Source organism: Atta colombica, unplaced genomic scaffold (genome assembly GCF_001594045.1).
Source record: "Atta colombica isolate Treedump-2 unplaced genomic scaffold, Acol1.0 scaffold83, whole genome shotgun sequence".
In the NCBI taxonomy this organism is placed as follows: domain Eukaryota; kingdom Metazoa; phylum Arthropoda; class Insecta; order Hymenoptera; family Formicidae; genus Atta; species Atta colombica.
The window spans coordinates 2,833,512-2,845,581 of record NW_017259576.1 but is presented as its reverse complement, the minus strand read 5'-3'; the positions used below and the strand labels follow the sequence as shown (position 1 = coordinate 2,845,581).

Below are 12,070 nucleotides of genomic sequence, written 5' to 3'. Positions count from 1 at the left end.
ACGAAAGTGGAACGGTTTCGAAGGGAACGTATTTTAGTCATGTTGTCTTTTTTCTAGGTGGAGATGCCAAAAAGATACGAAGATCACTTTCACTTTTTTAAATGGAATTGTATGAATTTTTATATCAAAAATAAACGAGATATTTCAGATAAGTGATTTAAGTAGATACGTTCATAAAACGTGTATGTACTTAGTTCTCGAAGTTTTCAATACAGATCAATGAAATATCAATGAATTCTTGTTTCGATAAAGTAGAAAAAATAGACATCTTAATTTTTTCCGGAGGAAAAAGGACATGCTTCTGTCTTTCTTTACGTGAACTGAAATCACATTGCTTCAAGGAAAGTAGAGCAGATGATCGTTTCGATGGATTAAATTTTCCCTGTGTTTCTCATCCTCTCTTGATCTTGCTAATTTCAAACATCGTTGTTGTTATCTAGAATAATTTCTGTTATGAGAATTCGTTTGTCCGTCCATATTTGAGTCGTTTGCGAGTCTTTTTGAAATTAAGACGCATGATAAAGCTTATCTTTAATTTATAATTCTAAATTACGAATTTCTCAATGGCATATACCACAACGCAAGATGTTGGCAGCTAATATTTTATATTTTAATCACATAATAATTAAATAAACAAACGTTTTGACCTTAAATTGCGTCATCTTCAGTTACACAATTCCTTCATCCAATTTACGCATACGAATATATTATCACACCAATGCAACAAAGAGAGAGTTTTATATCTCGCGTTATAACTTGTAAAATTAATCCGAAAGGACGCACGTTAATATCAAGTTATATTTTCTAAGTAGAACCTTAAAAGAGAAAGTAGTCAACTATTGTATCTTATTATACTCCTGAGAATTTGTTATTAAAATCAGTCAAGTACTCCCGCTCATCTTTCTTAGTTATTCCATACATAATTTCCTTAGATAATTTTCTTAAGATTCTAATATGGAATGAGTATTCTTACATTAATAATAATAAATTATAATTAAAGTAATATATAATAAATTATAATTAAACAACAATAATCTAATACCTATGTACAATAACTTCCGTAAGTTTTATCAAGATCACGTAGTAAACTTGATATAACGAATCAATTAATAAAGTCTTTATGTTCAACTTAAATCATGACAGTTCGTTTATAAACAATTTTTGTAGAAAAAACTGATGGAAAGGGTAACGCCGGAGTTACGTGGGGGAAGTTATATTAAATAAAGGAAAATATGCTTCGGATATCGCTCCGGATCATTTTGTATGTTAATAACATTTATTTATTTTTTATGAATATCATTTCAGACATGAATTTTTTTTTAAAACAAACTCTGAATCTAATACTGAAATATTATCCCAATCTAATTCGTGTCCATGTTCCAGCTGATGCTCTGATACTACCGTGCGCAAATCTTTGGATTTCTTAATGTTTCTATTCTTATGTTTCTTTATCTTTGTTTTGATTTTCCTTTTCGTCTGGTCTATACGAAACGTCACAATCGAGACAGCTTATTTTATATACAGCATTACATTGCTTCATCATCTCTAATTTATTCTTATCCTCCTCCAAATCTAACAACAGAATTCAACGTATTCATGGCTTTATAGGCAACTTTGAAATCATTTTTTTTCGCCAGTTAGTTTTAAATTTTACCGAGATTTCATATTTGGTATAGTAAAATAATTTTGCCGATTATTATTCGAATCATTAATATTCATGGTTTTAATCGCATCTAAATTCTTTTTTCTCGATAATGTTTTAATTCTACTATTAATTGTGGAGAAGATTATATCCAAAGAATAGCCATTAGAGAATTTTCTAAATTACGATCTAAGAAAGTGCATTTGCAGTATCACATCTATGATCTCAAATCCGTGTTTCTTTAAATATCAAAACACTCAAAAAATATTCTATCATTTAGGGGCCTATTCAGTGTTAATGTCAAAGGATTTTCCATTTATATACGACTTCAAGAATATATTCTACAAAGTAAAGGAATTTATATTTTGTATAACCATAAAGTGCTGGATTTAGGATTACAATTCTCTCAATGTTAAAAGAATGTTATTTGTACTGATAGGCACGCGTAGCTACGGTAACACGTAAATGACAAACTTCTAACAAATAAGCGTGCCGCTAATATCTTGTATATCTTCTTATTTCAAAAGGCTATTCGAGTTATTATTATATAATAGAGTTTTCTATAGAGGAACTTATTTTTGATCACAATTCATGTCCTCATTTTTATAGATGAATACGTATTATAAATATCATATGATTCATGTAAGATTTTTTAGAGGAAATGCCAAGAGGAATTCCCTCGCTTATCGCAGAATATTTTTTTTTTTATGAAACTATAAATTTTTCATGCGATATCTATGATGTTTTTATATTAGTTTAGAATAAAATTATTTTTATCTCAAGTTATATTTTACATTATATTTAATAGATAGATACATTACATATATATGTGTTAAAATAAATCAGAAGATGAAGAATTAAACTGACAATTATGTTGAAATTTCGCTAAAAATTCGGCTTCATATTTTGAAATATTTAGTATTTGAAAAATATTTTTCTCAAAATTATTTACAGTACAATTATTTATTAAAAGTGAAATGTATGTACTAACTTTTAAATAATGTTCATGCATTATTTGAAAAACAAACTTTCAAGATGCGTTTTGTCCAAAATTTATAATTTACAGAAAATGAGAAAGAAAATTAATATTTTTTTTTTTAAACAAAGAACGCTAAAAATAAAAAAACAATATTTGCTATCTGTTAAAATAAAATCGACATTTCTTTCTCTCCTCTAAAATTATTTAGAAACAAATTGAAAGTAAAACATTCTGTATTTTTTTATTTGTCATTATTGAGCAACGTAACATTATCATGAATATTAATAACAAAATTGTCAGTTATAAAGATATTAGTGACAGAGATTAAAGACAGAGATAGAAGAATCAATGTACGTATTTAAATTCGATAAATGCCAAGTAATTTATATACCTCGTGTCATCATGTCTGTTCCCGATACGGTCCACTCTGAAAGAAAAAAATAAAAGAATAATCATTTCTCACATGCTTGATACTGTGTACCTACAGTCTACAGTTACATTTTATCGCACGCAACATATATATGTAAGATAAATTATATCAAAATTCTTGTTATGTACAATATGTATTATTTGAGAATATATATCTGATAATTCGTAAAAAATTTTAAACCACAAACAATTGAAAAATTTAATTTTTTATTAAATCGTACAACTATTATTAATTTTTAACAAAATTGTTAATAATTATATTTCAATTACAACTTAATATAAAAATTTAAAGATGTTTAAGAAATATTTATTATTTATATATAGCAAGGAATAATGTTATTTCGCATTGTATTTTATTGTATATAGATTTATAAACGTATAAAATCTTGATATATATCATGTATTTTTTGTGAACGTAAATTTAATTAACATTTTAGGTCAAAATCATGTGCATCGGAGGATAAAAAAGGTTCGTTGAAAAGGTGAATGCACTTGACTGCTTGTAGCCCGCTGTTTTCTGAGTTTATGGGTACCAATCGGCATCTGTCAGAGAAACGTGAGTGCAATGCCGAAAAGGAAACGAGGGTGTCTTTCTTTCATCGGGTGTTCCATTACTAAAGACAGGCCATACTCGACACGTGGTGTAATACATGCTGTTGGATTATATATGGTATGCCAGAAGTATGGTTGATGCTTTCGTTTACTGACGTGGAGTCAATTTGTCTTTAATGAAAATTTAGGTGCATGTAACATTTTCTCGTGAATAGCCTTTTCTGGTGAATTATTATTCCAATTACGTGTTATTTTTGGACAGAAATAATCTCGATGTTCACGCAGCGCAAACGCAAATTGAAAGCAATTTTGTATTTGCAATTATAAAATATTTACTTTTAGAATATTATTAATGTGCAAAAACGAATTATCATTTATTCTCAATACTCTGAAAATTTTGCCTTTTGATAATTCTTGATCGAACAGAAATAAACGAAAATTATTATTTAATTTTCATTTAAATTATGGATATTACATACAAAAGTACATAGTTTTAATCGTTTATTTTATCAAGCTTAATTTTTAATTTTTAACAGTAAAAAATAAATTCCTCAAACATCATGTCAATATTTTTCACAATCATCAGTAAAATTATGCTGATTGTCACCTCGAAAACCACTTCTCATCAAATAACATTTTTGCATTAGCGTTATTATATTCCGAAAAATGGCGCAGCCAAATATAAAATGTCGTTCAATACGATTCAAGCAAACGCTTTCTAAATATTCCTTTGTTAGGAATATTACGTCCGACACTTTCTACCAAAATTTAATGTTGATAATTGACAGAAAAAAATTTAATGAATGTTAAACGTTTGTTTAAGTTTTTGACGTGAATGTGTTATATTCATATTAAATTAAATATTCTTTCATTAAAATCGTTTCAAACGATATTATTAAACCTTTTGACAAAATTAAGCCTCAAGCGATATAATCAGAAAATTGTTAATAGATACATTAATGATATCTGAAATATAAATTTAAATTTAAAGTTTATGGTCTGACGATTATTTCGAATAACAGTTGTAAAATGTTCAGTTTTAGTTTCAAACCACAGTTGAGTACATATAAATGTGTGCATATAGATAATGTTTAATTAATTATTAATAAAGATATATTTCCGTGCAAAAAGCATAAATTGTGATTTATGTTAAATAAATTTATATCTAGTCAATAAGTAAAGGCATTCAAATATTCGATATTGTTTGACAATCGAAGATCTGTCTTTAATTAAATACAAGTAGGTCTCGTTTAGAAAATATTGTTTCTGGCAACTTTTAATTTTCGAATTACTGACATTCTGATCTTAATCCTTTATTCTTGAAATCAACAATGACCGAATAAATGATGTGAATGCATCGAGCGTCCCAAAGGGTCCACAATTCACTCGCCACGGCGCTGACCCAAGGTGGAGGTCATTACACCCAGTAAGCTCTCATTACTCCTCGATCGAACGACCTCTTCTCTCTCTTTTACTCTTCCTCTTTCTCCTCTACACTACCTCTTCGCAGTTTGACCCTTTCGTGTGCTTCGTCCGGCAACCGGTCGTTCCCTTCGAAAAGCTTCTTCGGCGACTTTCTTGCAGTCGGTAATGCCAACGAAAATTTATCGCATCTCGTCCCGGTCGACTCATCGATTTTCTCGTCTGCTTCCCTTGCCCGCCTTCCTGGCGGGCCGCCGAAAATCTTTAACCGCAAAGAGCAGACCGCTCTCGTGCGAACCACTTCTCTTCTTTTTGCTCATATCGACGACCGTCGCTCGTAAATCCACGTGGAATCTCCGTATATTGCCTAACTAGTTTGCCCGCATAGATTTACGGCATGTTTCACGTTGATTTAGCGCCGAGTTCGTTAAGAGAATACCGCGATAATGCTAAAAATGACGCGCACTTTCGCGTCGCGTTGTTTTCCATACGATTAATTCTAATCCCATACATAAATCTAGCGATAAATATTAAAAAATTGTTCTCTCAAACTAGGTAATATTATACATTCGATGATTATATTCTATGTATCAGTTGTGATCTCGATTCCTTAAAGATTTTTCTAAAAATACTTTTAAATTTCCAAAATGCCATCTCAGTATAAAAATACGTTCATGTTCTCATAATAATAAAGATCGCATGGAGTTAATAAAATAATAACATTTGAATTTCATAAATTCATTGTAAATATGAAGACATATTACATTTTTTAAATATATATACTGCAGTTTTTTAATATGCTTAAGAAGCCTGTGAATAATAATTTGGTATAAAGTCACATGTGTTGCGTATACATTTAGTTATGTTTATCGATTATATTCGCGATAACGGAGAAGTTTCAGGGAAATTAATCTCATATGTAATATCGAATACCCAATATTCACGTTAATTCAATTTACAATATTTATGCCTATGTTATGCATGCGTCGGCTGGATTAGTCAGCTGATGCACGTCATGATTTTACTTGAATACGTAACAGCACATATCCATCTTACGCGAAATATATTTAGAGCGTGTTGTTATCCCGACCTACACACGCACGAAATCAAACCATTTGTTCGCGATTTGTTCACCATGTTTGCAATCTACCGGTTCACCTGACGTTAATGCCTGCCCATGATTGTTATGTTACCAAACATCATACATCAGTAATTAGCTTCTTTAATTTCATTCCTCTCTCATCCTATTTTAGCTAGTATCGTATAAAATGTTATTATAAACGCCAATGTGTAGTATTACTCCGATCTTCTAGTATTACTCCGATTTACGTATCAAATTTTATAATTATCATCACTGCACTATCAATGTAGTCATACTATTATTATTATTATTAGTTTATATATCATATTTTATAGTTACTATTAACACTAATATTAAACTATGTAGTTTTATCTTTCCTCTTTGTATTTATTACACTGAGATATATATATGTACACACAATTTTCTAGATTTTATATTACTTTCAGGATCGTCCAGATGCTTTTAAAAGATTTAGCTTGAAACAGAAATCATGGATAGTGAACACTATCTGCAACTACACAATTTCTTTTTTCATTTTGCAGAAATTGTTAACGTAGAAATAATGCGCAGTCCTATTCGCAGCGAGAACAAACGTCTGCGCCATTTGATTACGCGACAACATTGTTGGCTTACGAGTCATTATGCAACCGACAGCGTGGTCATAACTTCGAGTAAACGCAAGGAATCGGCACGAATAATGAATGAGAGAAAGGCCAGCCTGTACGCTTCTGCCTGAGCTCTCGACCGAGATAATCCGCGCTTATGGAGTAGTATGCTCGCGAGGAAATATCAACTCTTTAGAATTATATATGATTTTAAACTTTGCCTTTATCGCGTAGTTCACATAGATTTGCAGGATTTTTAATTTTCAAAATATTGTATCCAAGTAATGTCAAATTTCAAGATTTACTTGAGAGACTTACTCAAGATTTACTGTCGCATTGAGCGAACGGAGCATCTTTTACTAAAGCAAAAGCCGGAATGGAAGTCTTCGAAAAAAACCTTTGGATGATGGTGTTCTATCATGTCGTGCTAATTATACAGTATAAGTTTTCATACTTTAACTCTAATAAGCCATTAGTATTTTGTTATTTGGTCACCAGGATGTGAAACCTTGCAACTTTGTCACGCTATATCTCTGGACTGAATTTTATAACTCGTATTTTTTAACTCAAAGCATGTAAAATTTATACCTCGAAGTGAGACAAAGACTTACATCATACAAAGAAAAATATAAATCAAATAAATATTTTATTTTCAATTAATTACGATGTTTCAAAGAAATGTAAAATAACAATGTAAAAAAATCGCAAAAGTCCATAGTTTGCTAGGATTAAATTCTACTTGAAATATAATAAAAAGAACATTATATTCCTAATAAAACTGTAGTTAAATATTATTTGTTCGTTATTATAGACAGCGCATGAGATATTTATTGTAAAAAATATTTTTTATTGTTAAATTTTTTATCAAATATCTTTGATTCTATCTATCTATTAATTTTCCGTTACCTCGAGATTTAGACAGAATATTTGCTTTTATGATGAAATTCTATCATATGTTATTTTTAACATCACTTTTAAAAAAATTTCTTCAAATTATTCATCATTCTTCAAATTATTCATTCAGAAAGCGAGTTTTTCACGTCATTCAAATTTTTTAATTTATAATCATAATAATCCTGTACATTACGGAAAAAGTAATTTTTAATTTATTAAATAACAAGGCTATGAATTTTCATAGCCGCATAATTTATACATTTAACGTTCACACATTATTACATTTAAGTTGCCAATCTCGAGAGAATGTGGAAAATATTCAGCCACTGGTAGAAACTCTTTGTGTTAGAGTAATCGTATCACAGTCATTGTTCGACGTTTCATTGTAATACGAAGACTTCCGTAGGGGCAAAATTACGCTCTTCCGCGCTTCGTCATGTTTTTACCTATCATATGCATGACGAAATATTCGTGGTAATTGCCGAAAATCACAGCAGAAAAAAAAAGAGTATCCCCAAAATTTCAGCGTTGGTCGATAAAAAAAAATCTTTCGTTACCGATCGAATTCACAGAGTCTATACTTATACAAAATTGGCGGCGAGGATAAAAAGCTTCATGGAAATTTTGGCGACACAAATTTCGCGACGTAGAACACGATGTATCCCACGCATCGCTCATCCTCGACGATGATCCGCAATATGCGTCATACGTACAATTTTGGAAACTTCAAAGCGAGAATTGAAATCTGATGTGTAATGACGGTGAATTTTGATCTTGATGTTAAAAGCAAATGAAGCGATCACTGATGTGCTAATTCTTTTAAAATATATTCTCCGCGTCTGTAGCGCGTTGAAAAAATCAGATATTATAAGCGTTTCGTACTTTGACGCGTGTTTTAAACTACGTCAATTGACGAGCTTATGAAAATTCCAGAACGCCACGAAAACTTAACAGCGCGCCACGAATTCGTGCTGATCTCATAGTCTCTGTCGATTCTCACGATTTATCGACGACGTGCCGCGCACCCGAGGACATTATTTCGATTAGCAAACAACGAGCAAATGTCGATTTGACCCGCAGCACCAAATTCAAATACGCATGTGACTAAATTTCGCGAACATTATACGTCCGGATGCGGGATAAGCGATTCACGATTCATCATTCATAGTAAATTCGCAGTAATGCATTGTTTATCAATACGGACTTTCAACTATTAACTATTCCTCGGTCATTGTTTGTAAAACCATTATATTGCTCTATATATGAACCGACACGAACTGACTGATTTGCGCTCTTCGATTTCGTAAAAAAATAATCGCCGCACTGAATTGACACAGATGATAAACAACGAATGTGAATTCGATGAAACTGCCTGTTCACATTATTCACGAATTGTTTCGTACAAATAGCGAACATTATTCACGGACTATTTCGTACGAATGGCGAACTGGGAATTGCGAATTGCGCACATAATCCGACGCTAGTTTAAACGACAATAATCCGATAGTTGGTGATAGTGCTGGCGGTATAATATTGATAAGCGTCAATTCCTCGCACTGTGATGTAACAAATCGACGATTCTTCTCGCACGCACAAGATGCATCAGATTATTGTCAAGTCTGCTACTTTCTCGCATCTTCATTTTTTTTTGAGATCAGATTATGGACTTCTGTCCGGTCACTCGGCACTGCGTCGTCTGCGTCCCATTGTCGAAAAGGAACTAAGTTTAACAAAACAGTTTACGAAAATACACTGCGTAGGAGCTCATGGTAAACAATTCTGTAAAGGGATTCTTCCCTCTACTGTCATTTTGGGACGAATCTTCTTCTTTTTTTTCAAAATTTAATGGTCCTAGTCCTCGTTGACAAGATAAACTTGGCCAGTCGTGCTATGCACAGTTAAAGCTGGCAACGCTTTCCCAAAAATGATATGATATAATCAATACTCGAGGCGAGACGTAACATGTCCTCCTCACTCAAGCGATCTCTCAGGACTTTTTTGGAACGAATCATCCCTCGTCGCCTCTGACTTAGACCAATATCACATGTATCCGTTTTCTGTCGTACAATGAATTTTTCAAGCATGTCAATTGGCTGCATGACAGAGGATTTCGGACCTCTTTGTCCTATAGCCAATCAATAGACTTGAAAAAATTATCGTACACATGCGATATTGGTCTTACAATGGGAATTTTCCAGCGGAGGCACAAATCGACACAAGAGTCGTTCCGTCTTTATTTCTTACTGATTATTGAACAAGAACAGAATGACTCTTGTCAATTTATATCTCATTGGAATTCTCAAAATTGACCTTTCGAGCGATCTATGGATGGATAGATCGATCGATCGATCAATCCATCGAGACTAGCGGCGCGGGAGAATTTTCGAAATTCGATTTCACTTTCTAGCAGGAACTTACGTTCGGCGTTTCATCGACCAATCCATATCTCGATGCGCGACGTATCCGGCAGACTTGTCACTGACGCCTCTCGATATTCGGTGTGGCTCGATTCTCCTCCTGGCTAACTGGCCCGTCGTCGCACGATTTTTCCAAACCCCTCGAAACCAGTCAAAACCATCTCGTTAGTTACACGGGTATTTCATGCGGTTCTCTATTTGTACGCAATCAACGGATTCCGTAATCTGAAGGTACAGTGAAGCGCAAATAGTACATAAATAGTTGTATACGTTATAATGAATTCAAATACTTCGTTTTACTTTCGTTTTTTGCGCGCATTTACAAAAATTTAATTTCGCTCAATTTGATTAATTCTGGTCGAATTAATCAAAAAACATGGATTTTGAATAAACATGAGAAGTAAAAATAAATAAATGTATTTAAAAAATTCGAAAAGTTGAAAAAAAAATCATAATTAGACGCATTTGTAAATTTACGAATCCAACGAATATAATTAATTTCAAAGAAAAATTGAACTATTTTCGTGAACATGAATGTCGCGTCGTAGACGCCAAACATCCGTGTCTAATCCGAACTCAACCTAACCCCGGTCGTTTTCGCGGAGAAATCATATCCAGAAATAAAGCGTAACCAGGAACTACTTACTGCCTAAACGTCCGCAAGTTAAAATTTCGAAGATTTATCTCGAGGGGAGTGGCTCGCGAGAGAAGGCTACCAAAGGCGCGGACTGTCAACTTTCAATATGTTCTCCGGACTGACGGGGTCAAAGGCGCTCCTCCCGGCACCGATGTTTTCACGGTACCTCGACATAATACGACAAGGTCAATAACGACGAGGCGGGCATCACGCCGTTAATGATCCGCGAGGATTCGGTCTCGCGGGGATTTGGAAAAAAGTGCGTCAAGCTCCGTCGTTGTTACTCCCGCGATGCACACGACACGGCACACGACGCACGTACAGCGAACAAACGCGAAGGTAAGGGGAGAACAAAAAATGAAACGAAAAAGATATTGCACACTGTTCCGCGCACATACACTACTGTAACATCGTGAACCGGAGCACACAGCGTTCGTTGTCGTCGTCTTCGTCGTATTCTCCCACCGGAACTTATCCGTTTCGTGTCACCAGCACCCGGCCGTTTTCTCGTTCTCCGCTACGTGGCGAGCAGCGTGCACGCGTGCATAACATAAATTACCGCGCGCGCATCACGTATGTATGATGTGTAAATATATAAGTGTAGGTGCGTGTATGTGCGCGCGCGCGCACGTACGTAGATAAACGCACCGAAGTACCAAGTGGATCAGAGATACGACCTCGGCGACGTCCCAACGACGACTGAAGCCGCGAATGCCTCACATGTATCGAGCGGTGGGTGAGGGGGAGAAGGCAGGCGAAACAGGGAGAGGTAAGGGGAAAGCGGCGACTACAGTCATGTGGGGATACGTGTGGGGTATACCTCGTGTGAACACTGATGCAGTCAGCCATTGGCGTAGGATCGATGTTTCTCGATATTCAATGGATTTACGGGGATTTGTTTTTTTTTTAATTTTATTAATTTTTATTTTTTACAACATCGGATACTAGTCATGCTGATTTTTGAAGAAATGCTGAAAGAAGGAACAAAAAGAAAGCTATTCTAATTTCTTGCGAGAAATATCGTGGTTCTGTAATATTATTTTTAAAGAATTTTGATATTCATATGATTTACGCGATATCGATTGATCTAAAATATTCAAATTGGATTTTAGAAATAATAATAATGATGATAATTATATGAAAAAAACATATGATAGATTGCGTTGTGTTTTTAAAGATATGAAAGTTGCTTCGAAATTATGCCGATCGACAATGATAGTTACTATAATAAGAATCAACAAACTCATATCATATATCATATACATATATATCTAGCATTACACACACACACACATACACACACATACACACACATACACACACATACACACACATACACACACATACACATACACACACACACACACACACACACACACACACACACACACACACACACACACACACACACA

At 33.6% G+C, this 12,070-nt stretch overlaps 1 protein-coding gene across 1 annotated transcript in view; it reads right to left on the bottom strand.

Moving 5' to 3' along the window:
• Window positions 1-1,438: 1,438 nt before the first annotated feature.
• The window catches only part of LOC108692849, a 101,084-nt gene continuing 90,452 nt past the window's right edge, over window positions 1,439-12,070 (bottom strand). The window contains exons 2-3 of the mRNA XM_018201354.1: window positions 3,013-3,048; window positions 1,439-1,572 (exon numbers count right to left, since the gene is read on the bottom strand). Coding sequence (XP_018056843.1) covers window positions 1,439-1,572; window positions 3,013-3,048 — 170 coding nt within the window. The remainder of the gene's footprint in view (window positions 1,573-3,012; window positions 3,049-12,070) is intronic.